This window comes from Equus przewalskii, chromosome 3, assembly GCF_037783145.1.
Source record: "Equus przewalskii isolate Varuska chromosome 3, EquPr2, whole genome shotgun sequence".
Lineage (NCBI taxonomy): Eukaryota > Metazoa > Chordata > Mammalia > Perissodactyla > Equidae > Equus > Equus przewalskii.
Window position 1 is genome coordinate 10,034,901 of NC_091833.1, and position 19,473 is coordinate 10,054,373.

At 46.7% G+C, this 19,473-nt stretch overlaps 1 protein-coding gene across 2 annotated transcripts; it reads right to left on the reverse strand.

The window, feature by feature from the left end:
- Positions 1-1,059: 1,059 nt before the first annotated feature.
- Positions 1,060-17,653, reverse strand: CFAP20 (cilia and flagella associated protein 20). Of its 2 annotated transcripts, none has more exons than XM_008530561.2 (6): positions 12,810-17,653; positions 4,046-4,125; positions 3,240-3,351; positions 2,457-2,645; positions 2,000-2,110; positions 1,060-1,494 (listed from the first exon to the last, which is right to left on the reverse strand). In XM_008530561.2, exons 1-6 carry the CDS (start codon positions 12,891-12,893, stop codon positions 1,489-1,491), a joined length of 582 nt encoding a protein of 193 aa, XP_008528783.1. In that variant the 5' UTR covers positions 12,894-17,653; the 3' UTR covers positions 1,060-1,488. The 2 variants fall into 2 exon arrangements, with proteins under 2 accessions (XP_008528783.1, XP_070468117.1); XM_070612016.1 differs by lacking the exon at positions 12,810-17,653 and adding an exon at positions 8,004-8,093.
- Between the last annotated feature and the right edge of the window lie 1,820 nt (positions 17,654-19,473).

Consider the following 19,473-nt stretch of genomic DNA (forward strand, 5'->3'; position numbering starts at 1 on the left):
CTTCCCCGCCGCTCTCCACTTCCCGCAGCCCTCTCTCCTGGGATTCGGTCACGCTCACCCAGGGCACACTCTGGAGGACGAGGCTGCGGGGGCGCAGCGATTCCCGCCATTGAACTTCTCAGAAGGCAGCCACGGTGATGATGAACCCAGCTCTACCTAAATCAAAATGGCCGGTGTCCCCATCCCCGCCTCATCCCTGCAGAACAAAACCAAGGCCAGAGGGCGGGCCTGGGGAGAGCAGCGTCTTGAATGGCCTTTTGTTCTTTTTAACTGTGAAATTTTTATTACATAAATATTACCTTTCAAAAAAATTTTTATAGCACAAAAAAAGGATACAAATGGCACAATAACCATCCTCTCCAGACGCACTGTACAGTTCTTCCGTAGCTTTCAAGATCATCTGGGTGGGTCTACATATGCTCTTCTCTACCCCCAAAATTGCTTTCCCCCAGAAACGTTACATACGGTAGAGCTGCATCATATAAGGTTTTAACTTTTGTAAATTAACTATTAACTATTTGTGCCAGGTTTATTCCACTAACCAAGCGTGGGTCCCAGAATAAGCCTGAGTGGGAAAAGTGACGTAGGGTTTCAGTTCTCTCATGTTATTCTAGTGTTTAAAGCAACGTTTTTCCTATAAGTCCCTAAATTCAAGGCAAGTACCTCATCTGGAGCTCAAATAGGAAAATGGTGATCTGTTCCAGTGCTGAGGGACTCGAGACGTGCTGACTGCTACGAAGGAGACGGTGGGGCTCCAAAATGCCGCCTCCCTGAGGGGTTTAAGGGCAACCTGAACTCTACGCCATTTTATCTTCGCCTCAACTTGGAATCCACCCCCTAGAAAGACGATTCCGCTGGCCCGACACTATTCATGTTTTTTCCGTGGGGTTTATCCTGGAAGTTGTTCCAGATCAGTCTGTATCGATGCCTTGCTCTCTCAGGCCCATGCAGGCTACCGCACAGCCTGCCTGTATGCGATGCTCTTTGGAAAGAGTTCCATTTCACGTCACAAAGGAAAGAGAAAAGCCACAGTTAAAAAAGACACAAACTAAGAACAAATTTACAAACCCAGAATAAAACATTTTATTAATTTGCAGATTATGAGTATTACACAGCATATACATATATTTAGATAATATATAAAACAAACAACAGACCATAGGAAGGAAGATTGGTCTGAAACCGCCTTTGGGGACATCTTGAACTCTGAAGTCCGTGGCGACTGCCTCTCCCCACAGACGAGGGCAGACAGCAGGAGCGGCTCCCGTGTTCGCCTGTCAAAGGACGGCTGACCCCTCACTGTACTCACAACGCAACTACGGCGTTACGGCCTGGTCACCGGTGCCCATGACAAGGGACGTCAGGGAATAGATAAAAGAAGCACAGACAGAGAACTAACATAAATATTTGTTTTGCATTGTCCTCCAGATAGTTTCCTTTTTAAACTAAGAGTCATGTCCGGGGTCTATCCCTTGAGTTGCATTCCAGTTATTGCTGCAGAAAGGAAAGAAAAAAACAGAAAAGAGGCATCAGTTTATGTTATTAGAAAATAGATGGTCAGTGCCACTGACACCCCTAACGCTGGTGACACTCGAGGGGAGGCTGGGCTGGGAGGGAACGCAGCTGCGTCAGCAGCAGGCAGGCGTGTAAGCGCCCACACTGTCAGAGGGCACCAGTCAGCTGGCGGTGATTTGGGGCTGATAAAGAGGTTCAGATGGAAGATACTCTTCACGGAAGGCCTGTGAGCAGGAAGCAGCAGGCTCCCCCCAGGAGGGCAGGATCACCTTGTGGAGGTGGAGACGGCAGCAGGAGAACATTTCCCAGGCTCCTCCCTGATTCAGTGCTGATGGAGACGAGGACTAAGCTCTTACGATGCACAGGGGTTCCAGACTCCACGTCAGCAGAGAGAGGCTCTACAGCCAAACTCTTAGCACACAGCACTTCCAGGGACAGAGCTTCGCCAGCCCGCCGTCCCGCCCTCCTCTGCGGACCAGCCTACCTTTGCCTTGTTCTGAACTGGGAGATACAGTTTGAACTCTGCTGGCAGTTCGTCTTCTGAGTAGAGTCTGTCTGAGAAGTACACCCGTCGGATGCGACAGTTTGCGTGGATCTGTGGACGCGAGATTTATTTTAAGAGGTAAAATAGGATTGTCCCTCCTTTCCTGATTCTCTAGAGCCCCTCTCAAGATGCTGTCAAGGCTTCATCTCTTTGGCATCTCCCCAGCTTGCCTTAGGAGTAGCTTCTGGCAAGGAGAGGGAGATTTTGCTGGCTGTATTCTCCCACTATATCTGAGCAGACTCCTGAATATGTCCTGGACCTCTCCGAGGTCAAAGACAGTAACTTGGGAACTTTAGCCAGAAACCCACACTGTTCTGTCACATGGGCCACAAGCCAGTAACATACAGAGCACACCCCGCTCTCCCATTTGGGGCTCCATCTGGAAAGGAGCCGGTACCTGCACTCTCAGGGTCTCAATGTAATTTGTGCCATACGCCCGCCGAGTAAAGTCTGACAGGTTGAACTGGATCTGGTTCCAGCCGTCGTCCAGCCGCATGGGCATAGTACAGATGAAGGGTTTCACCCGCGTGGTGCTCTGGTAGTTACTTGCCCGAAACCGCCGACGCACATTCTTGTCATCTAGCACCTATGAAATACAGAGAAGAGCCACGCTAACCCCATCCTGGAAGAAACAAACAACCTTGCTAAGACAAGGACCTGAACTCCACAGCCTGTTTCCCAAGGCTGGGACCCAAGGGAGGAGAAACAGACCAGATACAGGTCACAGTGGATGCAGATGGCCCGGAAGGAGCAAGTTTATCTCATCTGTTGCCAAGACAACACCAGCTGCCGATGACATATGACACATCCATGAGGCCCTCAGGCCATAGAATGATTTCATAAACATTCATCCCTTTGAAAAATCTAAAATACTAGAATAAGAGACCAATAATAACTCCCCATATGGGCACTACTCTACTCCTCAAGTTGTGAAATCCTGTAGCTATTGAGTAGATTTTCTAGATGATCACTGCTTCTTTAAAAATTTGGCATTAAATTTTGATCACTAATACCAATTTATGTTATAACAGTAAGGGCTGCATCAAGTGTACAGCAGAGGCAGAAAAAAATACAAACAAAAGGAAGAAGATACTTTCCTCGGGCCCCATTTTCCCTGTACAGTGACAGGACGCCTCTCTGGTGGAGCCCAGAGTGTACACATTCACGTGCACATACATACCTGTACTTCAAAGGTAAAATATTTCTTCAGGTTTTTGATAATCATGACGAGGAAGGGAAGTTTAATCCCCAACGTCTTCTTTGGGTCTGCAGGACACGTGATGTACGTGGTGCTGGAGAGAGAGGAAATGCCAAGAGACACACTACTTATCTTTGCCTTTGTGGTAGCACAGCAACCACACCCGGTCCAAGAGGACCAAGTGGAAGGCAGATCTAAAAGATCCAGATATGTCATCCAGTGATCCCCCGACCTCAGTCAGCCGATGCTTTAAAAATGCTGGGCGCTGCAACAAAGGCTTAGCACGGGACTGGACGCCAACAGTAACAGATCTGAGCAACAGCGGCAGACAGTGCGTCTGTGGTAGCTCTTCCAGGGGGAGAAGATGCGCTTCCGGTCCAAGAGGACCATCAAAGGCTAGAAAACTAAGGCCCATGCAGCACTGAACACCACGCTGGCCACGCACTGGATGATTCGTGCAACACGCGTCCAACACACACACCTTGGTTACACACTCATGACAACAGCGAACACTTACAGAGCGCTTACTCTGCTAAGCAGGTTTGAAGTGTTTCACACACACTCACTTGTTTAATCTTCACAATAACCCTACAAGGAAGACGCACTGTCATTATCCCCGTTTTACAGATGAGGAAACTCAGGCCTGGGGAGTTGAGTGACCTGCCCGAGGTCAGCTCTAAGGAGCAGCAGTCATTCACCCAGGCGGTCTGACTGCAGTCTGCGCTGTCAACCTCTGGGAAGCAGCCGCCCTGGGGCATGACACCTGAGAGAGCAGAGTGGCGACCCACCTGACATTGGTTCCTTCAATCTCTAGCACTAGGGACTGGATGTCGTTATCGGTGATTCTTTTGATGTGGCCATTCCGCACCTACAAGGAAGAAAATTAAACTGGTTAGTATCAAAATATTTGGCAACAACTTTGTTAAGATTTTGAAGGCTGAATGGGGCCATTTAAAGAAAACCACCACAGTAGCCCAAGGGACATAATATAGAAGTTTGTGACAGTAAGCTGACGGTTATATGGGAGTAAGCCACGCTATTACCCTGCACAGGATACCATCAGTCAGCAAAGGAATCTGGCAATCTGTAAATGAGGATTAATTTCTTCCTGAAGAAATCAACTCAATTCAGATTCAGCTAACATTTACTGAGGGCCTACTATGCGCTAGGAACATTCATAGACATTCTCTCACTTAATCCTAACAAAAACAACAACAAAATCACAAGGTAGTTGGTATTGTTTCCACTTTACAAATGCGGACACTGATCCTGGGGAAGAGGCAAGGACAGACCCTAAGGAAGAGTGCGCGCTAAGGACCAGGCTTCCCCGGCCCCGCACTGCCACACGTCCTTCTCAGCCAGAAAGGTCGAATGCTGAATGTCACCGAGAAGGAGGGTGGCAACCAAAAAAGGGGAGCATACTCCCCAAAGTTCCCTCCTGCTTCATGCTTATCTTCTTTTCCCTAAGTTTCTACTTTTTCAAGTAGGAATTCAAGCGCCATCTGTGCCACACACAGAAGCCTTCTTCAGCATTTTCAGCCCACACTGACCTTTCTTCTCTTTGATGTGTTTTTCTGGCTCATGTAGCCTAGACTACAAAATTTAGCACTTCGTCCTACATTGTTTTGCATTGTTTGCTGCACGTGTAGAAGTACCTGAAGGGGAAGAGTCAATACTCACAGTTTCCTCCTCTCATAATACTTAGGAAAGCACGACCTTCAAGCATTAAACTGCTAAACCCCTAACACGGACAGAGCGGAGATACGCAAAGGGGTGGACTGTTAGGGCCGAGTGTATTAACACACGAAAAAGATCAACCTGGTTTAGAACAGGGCACACCAGAAAGATGAGCATGAGGCCTTTTTCTAGGGAGAGTGAAAACAGCCGCATTGGGCTATCATAGACAACCACCAGGGAGAGAAGGCACAGGGAGAGAAGGGTGTCGAGTCTGCGTGATCACTGTACTTTTCAAAGAAGATGATTAATAATACGGCATTCTGTTTTTAGACGTCAGTCTCTGTGAGCTCTGTCACTGTGAATTTGATCCACTCGAGCTGTGCCTGGTGTTCCCCAGGTAACATCTGATATCACTGCCCATCTTCTTCTGCAAGACGCAACTGAGTCTTCTCTCCTCAAAACAGTATATGCTTAAGAGTAGGGATCAAGTATCAAGCATCGTTGGCATCTTCTGCAATGCTTAGTACTGTGTTAGGCATGAACTAAGCATTCAAATATTTGCTGACTTCTGGAATTTGTCACCCTAAGAGTTGGCACATATGAATAGATTCAAGGAGGATTTTTGAAAAAATTCCTGGATAACAATCCACGGTGGACTATAATAGGAAGCCAGAGGATCCTGGGGTGTATCACAAAGCCAGCGAGGCTGCCAGCACGGAGAATGCTTTCCTACAAATCATCCCCTGGTGCCCATTGTCAGAGACGAAACGCTGCGTGGATGGGTGCAGAGCTCTGCCAATGTAGCATTTCTTGGGTTCTCAAGACACAAATGTCACATTGAAGTGCTTCTCAAACAAAGCTGGCAACATCCAGTGCCCTCCTGCTTTGAATTCTGGGCCTCTTTCCAAAGGAGATTAAGAGCACAAAGGCTCGGGTCTGTGTGGCTAGCACATGCCAACACTGCCCACCGCACTCCCCCTAGAAACGCTCCCAACCAACACGGCAATACGCCTCTCTATTGGCTAGCCCACAGCCACTGCGGAAAATTGCGCCGACTTGCTGGTAAAGGAGGAATTAAGCAAGAAATTACTTCCAAATAATGTGACGTAGTCACACGGATAAGAGCTGGCAATATTCCAGCCAGATGGAAACACTAATTTTGTAACACACCATTGATTATTCTCTATCATTTCATTCTTTTTAAAAAGGTACATAATGCAACAAGCAATGGTTAAGTTGAGAAGATTAAGTAATTAGGGCCCAGGGACCACTATCGCTCTAAGGTGGCATGCCGCAAGGTGTGCAGCCTGTGTGAAAGCAAGCCTGGCCTCAAGTCTCACATCCCCAGAGTCTCTGAGGCCAGGCTCCTCAGCTCCAGAGGCCCAGCCAGACCTCACAGGAGGAAACGTGAGGACACTCACCTGCTGCCCAGCTCAAAGGGTACAGCAGGCGACTCCACTCCAGCAAACGTGACCTCGTCGGGTCTTTACAGGAGGAAACAACGCCTTCCACGGCACCCAGAAGCCAAGAGACCGGAAGCCAAAACAGAGACTTGGTGCATTCTCACGCTCTGCCCTAGAGGCAAGCTAACTTTTAGCTGGACTTTCAATAACTTTCTAAAAAGACATTTCTTTCAGCAACACATCAACCACACTCACAACCTTAATTCTTACAAAATTAATTACTGTAGCCCATAAAACTAGAGAACTCAGGAAAAAAGGGCAGCTTTTTCAAAGGAATGCCTACCAGTCTCTCTCGAGTTTTAATCTGGCTGGTAGTGAGACAAGCTAAATAGAGCTTTGCTCAAGGAGAAAGTTCAGTCCTCAAAGAAGAAAAACACAAGTATTCTCCTATCACAAGCTGCCAGAGCTCTGAAATCAAATTAAGTTGATTTGTTAGTGAATTATGATTTTTCTCCTTATTACACTCAAAAGCTGCAAATACAAACTCACAGGAAGAAAAGAGTGGAGTGGGGGTGCGATGACCCAGAGAAATGAGCATGAAAGGGTGGGAGAAGCCCCTGAACCTCTCTCTAGGCTCCAATGCCAGGATCAAGGGGAAAGGCAGGGGGACAATTTGGGGCAACGCCTCGCAGCCACCCTGGCAATCTGGCTGTCACGGCCTTAAATTTTAAGGGCTTTCAGGAAGTAGCCCCTCCTCAGTCCAGCTTCTGACAAACACTTCTAACAAGACACATGGCCTCACAAAGCAGCGACTTCCTTTCCTGAGCTCCTTCCAGTTCAGAGGGCACTCGGCAGGCCTGGCTTTGAAATGAAGATAAAATGAACGGTCAGCATTTATTGTTCTCGGTGGAAGCAGGTTTCATTTTACTTCCCTTCTCAATTATAAAGTGCCAATTGTTTTTGACTTCTTAATTCTTTTTAATTTTATGACACAGTCCCACTATCAAAGTGTGGCCTAGCAAAGTGTCATTTCTCCACACAATAAATAAATAAAGCCAATCTTACATTTTTTATTTCGTGAACTCCCTCCCTCCTCCCCCCTCCACCAAGCCAGGAGCTGGAGGGAGCTGAGAACCCAGGCTACTGGCAATTACAAAGCAGGACGGTTTTCAGCCTCTGCGGACACCAAGAAGGGAGCCTTCAAGCCCTTCTTGCAATCATTCTCCCAGGCTTTCCATGGATGCTGGGGCAAGTAATAAAGAACACTGATTTTTTTTTTCAGTGTAAGCCCCAGGGAGGAGGGTCAAACTGAGGGGAAAAATACTACTGGGACCAGGAGGAAGCTGGCCCGTGCTCTCTATTTCTTCAAGTGCTTTAAAAATAACACTCGAGTCTATCCATTCTCTACCCCCACCTTTCATTTTCTGGCTCCACCCACTTATCCTGGCAGACAGCTGAGCCCTCAGCCATCTGGCGTCCTAGTCTTAATGACACATGTTCCAATTTACATTAAGCCATTAGAGCTGTCCATTTCAGCAGGAAAGTTTCTGCCCCGCTAGGGGCTGGGCTCTGAGTCAGAGAACAGGCAGAGGGAGCCCTCTGTGGGGAGAGCTGGACATAGCTCTGCTCGAGGCCTGGGCCTCACCGGCTCCAAGGTCACACTTACCAGGGACCGTGGGGACAGCAGACGGGCACCTCCGGGCACATCTGAACAACTCCTTAGCAGAGTAAGGACGCTCATGGGCACGGCCAACCAGCGTCTTCCAAACAGTGCCTTGAAAGGGCAAGTGTAACTAAAACTCATGCCTTCGCCCAATTATAGTAAAAGCTATTACTCAGAATAACGAAGAACACTGTCAGACTGACCCAGGGAAAGTTGGAAAGAAATAGCTTTATTAGCTTCATGTCCAAATGCTCTCAATTCTATTACTAGAAATTGCATCAGTTTAACATGTACCAACAAAGTTTGCTGATTAAAAGCTAGGTTGTGGAAACCTTCCTTCTGGAGAGAGACTGTTCATTTTTAAACCCAGGAACAGGGAATGGGAATGCGAACCTAATACTACCCAGCAACAAGCACAGACGCTCTGGGGCTAAGATTTAGTTTGGAATAGGGGAGGATCAGCAGCAGCTGAGAAAGACCAGGTGAGAGGAAAGAGACGGAGAAGCTTGTATGAAGGAACTTTCTCATCTAGCAGACTTTCAGGGATTACCAGTAAAGACTGAAAGTTACGTTTTACACAGCCATAAGCGGGAATAGAACCTCCTGGTATTTTCCTTACAAACCAGATGTAATATTTACATGAAACAAGAGTCCTTTAATAAATGTATTATTTGCTGGTCCCAGAAGTTAAGGGAACATAAGAAACTCCTCATCTCTCCTAAGCCCCTAGTTTGAAAAATTACGAAGGTCTCTATCAGGAAGCTTACAGTCTAGCCAGGAATACAGATCTTTTTTTTTTTTTTTTAAAGATTTTTTTAATTTTTCCTTTTTCTCCGCAAAGCCCCCCAGTACATAGTTGTGTATTTTTAGTTGTGGGTCCTTCCAGTTGTGGCATGTGGGATGCCACCTCAGCATGGCTTGATGAGCAGTGCCATGTCCGTGCCTAGGATCCGAGCCGGTGAAACCCTGGGCCGCTGAAGTGGAGTGCACAAACTTAACCACTCGGCCACGGGGCCGGCCCAAGAATACAGACAGATCTGAAGAAACTAATCTGGGGGCCGGCCCAGTGGCGTAGCAGTTAAGTTTGAGCGCTCTGCTTTGGTGACCCAGGGTTCAAGGGTTTGGATCCCAGGTGCAGACCTATACGCTGCTCATCAAGACATGCTGTGGCAGCATCCCACATACAAAACAGAGGAAGAGTGGCAACAGATGTTAGATCAGGGCCAATCTTCCTCATCCAAAAGGAAAAAAGAAGCAGCAGCTAATTTCAAGTGTGATGAGTATGATGAAAAGAAAGAAGAGGTTCCATAAGTGGATATAAATAACTTAACCTGACAAAGTGCCTTTGTGCTGTGACCTAAGGACTAATGAAGAGGTGGAAGAGTGGGTCCCAGCAGAGGGACCAACAAGTACAAAAGGCTGCAGGTGAGCGAGAAGGGGACTTCTTTCAGCTCACCAGGAGGTCACTGCAGAGAGTGGGAGAACCAGGTTCAGCAGGCCCTAGACCACAAACCGTGTGGCCTGAGAGCCACGTTACGGGTTTTGGACCGGAAAAGCCATGGTACAATGACTAAATTATTCTAATTCCAGACGTCCAGTTTTACGATACTTCTTATTCCTAGGCACCTGAATCCTGGGCTCAGGTATAAAATTCTTATTCACTCTTGAGCAAATTCCTCAGCTCCCTGCCATATTTAATACTGTATGCAGTAATCTGTTGCTAAGCATTTTATATCCATCTTCATTTAACTTCCATAACCATGAGAAAGAGGTGGCATTATTACAAGATGAGAAAACTGAGTAAAGTACTTGCCCAAGGCAACACAGCATAGGACATACGACAGAGCCAAGACACAAATCCAAGGAGTCGGATCACACTCGAGCACTGGGGTTTCCAGGTAAGACCCTACTCTTCCCCTTAAGGAACTTGTAGTCTAGTGGGAGGTGCACAGGAAATAGGCGACTGCCATACCATGTGCCACAGGTATGCCACAGGTGTGCCACAGAGCGCCAGAGGAGCACAGAGGAGACCAACAATGGGAGGGCCCCATCAAATGGTGTTTGATGTGCAGGATGAGAGGAGGGGGAGGGGCTGGGAACCTCAAAGAGCATCGATAAAGGCAGGTGTTACAAACGGAAACACTCACCAAGCTGGAGTTTGCAGATTCATTGGTATTGTGAATACGGCACTCACTCCTCATAGTCATAAGGAGACACAGAGCCTAAACAGAAGCCAAAGCTAATTTTTCCAAGGTTATTCTTCACAGAAAATAAATTACAGAAATCCTCTCTCCATAAACTTAGGAAGTGAATAATAAAGTTTTGTGAAATCAAAATAATAACTAGAGATAAGAACCATAGCCAATACGTACCCACGGGCAAAGGTCAGGTTCATTTCTAGGTAAGTGCGGACAGTCCTTCCTCCGTCAAACTTCGCCCTTATTACCACTTTGCCTTATTCCCCAGGAGCAGGGAAATGTCCTCTCTAACTTTGCATCTCCCCAAACCTACGCAATGCCTGTCATTTAGCTGTTGCTCAATAAAACTTCATAAGTATATCAATTCCCAGTTTTTTCCCCGACTGGATTCCCAACACTTTCTGAGGACTTTGCAACAGAGCTGAGAAAAGGCACACATACAACAGAGCCTATGGATCTAGCCCAAACTTTCTCTTTTCCTCCCTTTCCTTCCCTTGCCCCAGGGGAAAAAAAAATTCACTGCTAAACACTTTTCAACGTAAATAAAAGAAACATAATTAACCTTTTACTATTATGATAATTTTGCTTAAAATGAGAGCTCTTCCACAGGTTTTCTTTGTCAAAATGTCTGTTTAATTTACTCCATGGGATCCTGCCAGTCGACCCAGCATTGTTTCCACCCGTGTTTATGTCATTAGGGTACCATCCGACCTCTAGTGGCGTTGTTAAGGGACACAGCGCACCATGGTGACTTTGCTGTTATATTCTGTGTGTAAACATGTTGACTAATAAAAAGCTGCATTTGAAATATAAAACACACTACAAAAGATCAAGCCCAGAAAGGTTAAAACAGTGACTCTGAGAGAAGTTTGCCCTACCAGGCATGCCGAGCCTCCTGACCACTGCTGCTCTTGCAGCATCGGCAGCTCTCCGACGCGCTCGGACAACCTCTCCTCGTAGGTCAGGTCTCATTCTCTACTTCAGCTGCTTTTCTTGAGACTTTTGTTAGAATTCCGAGTTCAACTGGCACACAAGGCCACTCTCTCCAGGCCTCTGACAGCCCGAGCTAAGTCAAGCCAGGCCAGGAAGCCCCCATCCTCACACAGTGCCCAGGGACACTCCCGGGAAGCCCCCATCCTCACACAGCGCCCGGCGACACTCCCTCCGGGTTTGCTTTGTCCAGGTGCAATTTCAGAGCTGACAATGTTTTACTCCAATGCAAACAAAACCATGGAGAGAAAACCTCTGTAATGAAGGGAAAAATTAAGGACTGTTCTCCTCTTAACTCTCTTGGCTTTAGCTCTAGCTTGTGGACAGAATCGTGAAAGCGCAGAGCTGCTCAGAGTTTTCACATACGCACGAGGCCAAACTCATTGCAGATTTTCTATTACAGATTTTTCAACTATCTTATAAAAACGACACTGTGAACACACCGCCCTCAAAGCGGCTTTTAGAGTGCGGAAATCCCTAGTGGTGACAGGCACAAGGCCAGCCATGTTCTCTCCCAAGTTCTCTGTGGCCCAAAACTCTCATCTGTGGGTAAGGGAAGATGGGGTTGTTCTGAGAAGAAATCCAAAATTCTTGGCTATATTACCAATAAACTGCTTATTTAGATTATTCCACATCCATCTCTAGAAAAACACCACTCAACACAAGCCCTCTCCATTCTCCCTGGAAGAGGGTGGCCCTAAATCACCTGTCTTCCGCAGGAGCGCCTATGCTCACATCTTCAGAAAAGGGGACAGCTGACTGTCTGGGAACTTGCAGGAGAAATGAAATATCAAAGTAATAAAATGCAGACCAACGCACGCACACACTGCTAGACACACATGCCCTCTACTCAACAAGTCCAAAAAGCGGACGGGTCATCCTCTCCTGGGGTCAGATAAGCATCATCTGGTGGCTGGCTGATAAAGATAGGGAGGCTTGCACTTGGCTCTGAGCTTAACCCAGGACTGTCACCATTCTGCAGTTTTCCTGATGGAGAAATCAGGCACTGAAGGCACAGTACAGACCCCACGTCACAGTGAGCTGGGAGCAGGTGCCAAAAGCCACGGAATTCCGGTTGGTTTGGGACCAGTGGCAGGAAGGGAGCGAATGAATGAACCCCAAACATGACTGCGTTCCGGCTGCGCCTCGACCGGGGCGCCCGGAACAAAGGCTCTGTGTCCCGCGCCCAGCACGGCGCCTGGCACAAGCCAGGAGATCAGTGAATGTGTGTGCGACCGGCGAACAGCAGCTCCTTTCATCTGTGCGTCCCCAAAGCAACCTCAAGTCAGTCGATGCACTTCGAGCTATGAGAGCGGCGCTGTCAACCCCACTGCAGAGCTGGGGAAACCGAGGCGCAGAGGCATGGACTGGCCCAGTCAAGTCTGCGCGGAGGGACCACGGTCCCAACTACACCGAGGCGGCAGGACACTCCCACCCAGCCACGCCCACGCCACGGGCACCCCCGCTGCCCGCACGACGCCCCCACCTCACGCCTCGGTCACGCCAGGCTGGGGACAGGGCACCGCAGCCACCGCCCGGCCTCCCCGGGGCCCCCACTCGTCACGACCACCGCCACCCCGTCCCCAGCCCCGGGCGAGGAGGGGGCGGCCCCACCCCTGACCTTTTTGTCCCAGATCTGCAGCGGCTTGCTGCCGATGCTGTAGAGGATGGAGAGGAAGCCGCTCTGGAACGTGTTTTTGAACATCTCGCCGGCGGCCTTCTCCTCGGCCGCGCCGGGCCGGCCTACAGATGGGCACCAAGCGGCGAAGGCAAAGCAGGGGGCCCGCCCTGGCCCGAAGCAGGACGCTGCTCCCTCGACCTCCCGACCGACAGCCTCCGACGGCGGAACTTGGACGCTGGACGCTACGTCCGAGAGCCTCAGCTCCCTAAAAACACGACCCACCCGAGAACCGAAACCACAGCAACTGCCAGCCACGCCGCTCTCCCCGCCTTAAATGGAGGCGGCGGGCCGCCCGCCGCCCCAGGTGGATCCCTCCGCCCGCTTGAGCCCGCCCCCCGAAAACGCGGGGCCCAATCACCCCCACAGGGCTCACGGACTTCCTGTGCCTTCCACCCTGAGGCCCCGCCCTCGTTCCGCCTCCTCGTGAGAACTACTCCGTTGCCCAGGGACTACTTTCCCATCGTCGGCCCGGAGTTGCTGTGAGAAAGCGGAAGGAGACGGAGGATTATAGAATGTGCGGTTGGAACCTGCGTGGTGTCATGGGAACCTGGCGGGGTGGGGTCAGGGGGCGTGAGGACCAGGCCCCGCCCCCTGAGACCCAGGAGGAGCTACAAGGGGAAAGGAAATGGAGAAAGGCTGCCTAGGCGGGTTGGCTGAGTCTTACCTGGTCTTACCTGGTCTCCTGAGAGTGCCAAAGCAATGCTTGTTGGCGAGTACGGGATAAGGTTCAAGCAGCTAGCCAGTATTGAGCACTAACTGCTAAGCGCCTTATGTGCATCATTGCTTTAATTATTAACGGGCTCCCTGCGAACACACAGCCACGTGTCTTAACTTGTGGGATGCAGTCAAAGCAATACTCTGAGGAAAATCCATCACCTTAAAGGCATTATTAGAAAACAGGAAAGCCTGACCATTAAGATAAAAACAGAAATTAATAAAATTAAGCAAAATAAAGTTGATTGAGTTGAATCAACAGCTGGATTAAAAAAAAAAAGTATTAATACCTAAAACATTTTTTAAAAGACGTAAAATAAGCTATGATATTTCAGGTGTGGAAGAAATCCCAAATTTTGGAGATCAATCACTCGCTGAGCGTCTACCTAAATATTTTACTCTGTGCCCAGGCTTGTGCTGGGTACTGTGGCCGACAGAAAAGGAGTTTGCTGCTAATTCCATCGTCATAACAACCGGTAATAGTAACATCAATGGAACATTTATTATGTGTCAGGCACTATACTATGTTTCAGGCACTATGCTAAGCGTCTTAGCCTTTATTAAATCATTTAATCCTCAGAGCAACACCATGTGTGAACAATCCAGGCAGAATTTCCAGATATAGGGGAAAAAAACGTATGGATCTTATAACAGTAGAAAGTCAGAACTTTTTGTAAGGAACTGTTATTTGGGGATGATTTCTGGGGTCTCTGTATACTTTAGGCCAGTGAAAAAAATTTATCTTTTGATTGTTATTAAATTTTTCAAAATATCCTAGGGAGACACAGGATTATTGTATCTTAGATTTTCATGTGCGCTTGAGTCTATTGCAGAATTTTTTATTCTGTTCCACTGAACACTGACAACACCAAATGCTGGTAAGAATGTGCAGCAACAGGAACTCGTATTCATTGCTGGTGGGAATGCAAAATGGAACGGCCACTTTGGAAGACAGTTTGGACATTTCTTACAAAACTAAAGATACTCTTATAGGATCCAGGAATTCCACTTCTTGGTATTTACCCAAAGGAATTGAAAATTTACATCCACACCAAAACCTGCACACAGATGTTTATAGCAGCTTTATTCATAATTGCCAAAATTTGAAAGCAACCAAGATGTCCTTTAGTAGATGAATGGATAAATAAACTGGCACATCCACACAATGGAATATTATTCAGTGCTAAAAATAAATGAGTGATCAAACTATGAAAAAACATGGAGGAACCTTAAATGCATATTACTAAGTGAAAGAAGTCATCTGAAAAGGCTGCATACTGTACCATTCCAATTATTGACATTCTGGAAAAGGAACTATGGAGACAATAAAAAGATCAATAGTTTCAGGGGGTTGAGGTGTAGGGGAGAGATAAATAGACAGAGCACAGAGGATTTTTAGGGTAATGAAAATATTCTGTATGATGCCATAATGATGAGTACATGTCACTATACATTCGTCCAAATCCATAGAATGTACAACACCAAGAGTGAACCATAGTGTAAGCTATGGACTTTGGGTGATTATGATGTGTCACTGGAGGTTCATCAATTGTAACAAATGTACCACTCTGGTGGAGGATGTTGATAGTGGGGGAAGCCATGCATGTGTGGGGGCAGGGAATATATGGGAAATCTCTGTACTTTCCTTTCAGTTTTTCTGTGAACCTAAAACTGCTGCAAAAAATAAGGTCTTAATTAAAAAAGGAAACTTAGATTCTATCTTCAAGACCTTGAGTTAGACAAATGTTTCTTAAATGACACAAAATGCACTACCATAAAAAAATTGTTAAATTGGACTTCATTATAATTTTATAAGTCTGGTAATTAAAAGACAACATTAAGAGAGTGAAAAGGCATACCACAATCTGGGAGAAGGTATTTGCAATTCGTATATCAGACAAAAAATCTTATATCCAGAATATATAAAGAACACCCACAAGTTAATAAGAAAAAGACAGAAAACCCAATTTTGAAAAATTGGCAAAAGACTTGTAGCAGGCACTGTGCAAAAGAAAATATCCAAATGACCAACAAGCATATGGAAAGGTGCTCATTATATCTTGTCATCAGGGAAATGCAAATTAAAATAATGAGACACTACTACAGATCTACCAGAATGACTAAAATTAAAAGGACTGACAATACCAAGTGATGGAGAGGATGTGGAGGAAATGGAACGTTTATGCCTTCTTGATGGGAGTATAAATTGGTACAGCCACTTTATAAAACTGTTTGACAGTGCCTACTAAATCTAGACATATGTATACTCTGTGACTGAGAAATTCTAATCCCAGGTACCAAACAGAAATGCTTGCTTATGTTCATAACAGACATTTGCAGGAATGTCCTTAGCAATATCATTTCTAATAGCCCTAAACTGGAAACAACTCAAATGTCCATCAACAGTAGATGGATAAATTGTGATATATTTATTCAATGAAATACTACATGACAATGAAAATAATGAACTAATGCTCCACTCAATAACATGCACGAGTCTCACAGAAATAATGTTGAACAAAAGAAGCCAGACGTAAAATAAGCCAGATTGTGTGATTCAACTTACTGAATATGAAAAACAGGTTAAACTAACCTATGGTATTGAAGTCATGCTACGGCCTCCTAACTAGCATATGAGCTTCCGGTTCCTGTGTCCTCCAGCCTCTCTCCTCCCAGCCTCCATGTCAACAGCCTATAGCATTCTCTAGTCCTGTTAATCTGCTGCCCTTGGGGACAGTCCAAATGCTCACCCTACGTTTAAAGGCCTCAGAATTCACCAGGTGGGGCTCCGGGTTTTGTGGCACCTGCTGTTTGATCTCCTCTTTATAAGACACAGTTTTGTAATATCATTTTCATAGAGCAAATAGGATAATTCAGTCTTCCTTTATCATGGCTGATAGAAGGCTTCATAAAACACGCAACTTTACCCACGTGTGCTGCTGTTTCTAGTACTCCTCCTTGTTTGTGTCCTCCAGACACAGGGATTCTGATTAAGTCTACTTTGCATGAGTCTCACTAAAAAAAAGTGTCATATGTTTATAACTATACACCCTGCATTATTGACTCTATTTCTGATGGGAGGGAAGTTCCATTTGGACTTAGCTTTGATGAGACCCAAATCTTCTGCTTACCTTTGCAGATTTTATAATACCATATGGACCACTTGAATAAATTGCTAAGGCCCCTCCCAGGGCCTGGGAAGGGGCCCAGCAAGTGAGAGGTTCTGACGCTTGAGTTTCCTCAGTGTCTACGCCTCTGCTTCTCTCCTATCACTCCCTTCCTGTATCGTTCAGCCAGACTGGTCTTTGCCATTTCCCGTAAGTGAGCACTTTCTCACCTTATTTCCTGCCGGTGCCGCTCCCTCCTTCACCTTGTCTGCTTATTCCCAGTGGAGGTGGCTTTTCCTTTGTACTCCTCAACCACTGGGTTTACACGTGGCATGTGCAACCTCCTTGATCCTCATTGCTCCTCCCAGACCACTGCTTCTCTCTCCTTCCTGAAATGTCCAGCTCCTTTGAAACTCACACCATCAGACTCTGCAATCTACTACCCCTCCTCGTTAACAGCCATCTCAGATCATGTCCTGGATCATTCCTTGAATAGTTAATGTCTGGCCCAATGTCTCTCTCCACCGTGCTCTCGTTATTAACTATTTCTAATGTGTGTGTAACTGGTTTATTGAGACACAATTTACCTACTACAAAATTCACTCATTTTAATTGCACAATGATTTTTGGTGTATTTACCAAGTTGTTACCATCACCACTATCTAATTTTAGAACACTTCCATTACTCCAAAAAGAAAACCCGTGCCCATTGTCACTCCTAGCCTGAGGTAATCTCTACTCTACTTTCTGTCTCTACAGATTTGCCTTTTCTGAATATTTCATATTAATGGAATCATACAATATGTGGCTTTTGTGTGTGCCCTCTTTCACTCAGCATAATGTCTTTGAGGTCCATCCACGTTGTAGTACGTATGAGTACTTCATTCCTCTTTATTGCTGAAGAGTATTCCATTGTGTGGATACACCGCATTTTGTTTATTCATCAGTTGATGAACATAAGGGTTGTTTCCACTTTTTTGACTACTATGAAGAACGCTGCTAGAACGTTCACATACAAGTCTTTGTGATGACATCTGTTTTGATTTCTCTTGAGGATGTATGTAAGACTGAATTGTGGGGTAATGTGGTCATTCTACGTTCAACATTTTGAGAAACTATCAAACTGTTTTCCAAAGTGACTGCGCCATTTTATAGTCCCACTAGCAATGTGTGAGCGTTCCAATTTCTCCGCACCATTGCCAACATCCATCATTGTTTTCGAGGACCTTGGCCTTCATTCCACCCAGCTACCTACTCTTGTGGACAGGCCTCTCAAGCATCCACTCAAGCCCCCGCTCCTATCATTCTGGCTCACTCCCTCCCGTGTCCAGAGTCCTCCAATTATTCAACACCACTGGGACTTTGAATCTGCTACCCTCCTACTTTTTATGCTCCCTCACCCCCATCATGTCCTCACTTCCTTCCCTTTGTCCTTGGCTTAAATTCCACAGTCCATTATTAGCTCGCTGGGTTGAATACATCCTCAACAACTTTGTTACCCTCTTCATCACTGGTACTCACACGTGGCAAAACCCCTACCCTGGTAAAATATGGCTGTGTCTCCTCTGTACTCATCCCCATGCAGTTCAACGCGGCTGGAGAAAAATTCACAGCCCTGCTGACTGGTCGTGCACTAAATTCATGACCATGAACCTCAGGTGGACACTTAGTGCAGCTCGGCAATCTTGTTACATATCCCTGGCCACTTGCTCTCCCTTCTCGCTTTCTCCTTTCTCCTCAACCTCCAACATTTCCCCTACGACTTTAAGCTAACAACCTTGCTTCTGCTGCGGCTGCTTTTTTTTGCAACATCACGTCTATTTCCAGAACTTTTTCATCACCCTAAACAGAAACTTTGTACTCACTAAGCACGATTTTGCTTCTTATTTCACTGAGAAATATAGAAGCAATCGTAAGAGGACCTCTGCAACTTCCTCCCACCAAACACAGAACCTTCCATGTGTGTGCCTGGGTATTCTGCTCTCCCTCCTATTACAAGGAGAACCATCTGTGCTTCTATGGAAGGCCAGTCCCTGCACCTGTGTACCAGGTCCCACAGCCCTTGGCTCATCACAGAGGTCATTCCTGCAATTATGCCCTCTTTCTCCTGCATCGTCAGTTTTCCTCTGTATGGGGTCATTTCCATAAGTCTACAAACAACTGTAATATCTCCCATCTAACAAATCCCCTCCCTTGGCCCTACCTCTTTCCCCTACAGCCCCATTTCTCTGCTGCCTTTTACAGCAAAGCTTCTCAAAAAGAACTGTCTTACTATTTTCACTTCATTTTCTCCCGTCCCTACTTGAATCCATTTCAATCTGTTTCTCCCCCCACCACTCCTTGAGCTCACATGCACCCCCATGTTGACAAATCCAGTGGTCAATTCTCACTCCTCATCTTACTTGATTTTTCAGCAGCCAGAGTTGTTGCTTACTTTTTCTTGGGACAAGTTCTTTCCTTGACTTCCAGGCACCACACCCTCTGGTTTCCCTCCTTTTTTATCAGTCCTTCCTTCCTTGTCTTCTCTGCTGTCCTTTCCCCCTCCCCCACATCTCTACTTCGCAGGGCTCCAGGTGCCATCTGACAACCACCACTCCCTCACAGATCTGCTAATCTCAGGCTTTAGATAGCCATAAGCCGATTCCTGCCCCACCTCCATCCCGTGCTCCCCCCAAAGTCTATCTCCAGGCCCACTGCCCCACTGAGCTCCATGTGCTTATATCCAACTGTCTACTTGACTCCTCCCCTCCAAGGTATAATGGGCATCCCAATCTTAATATGTC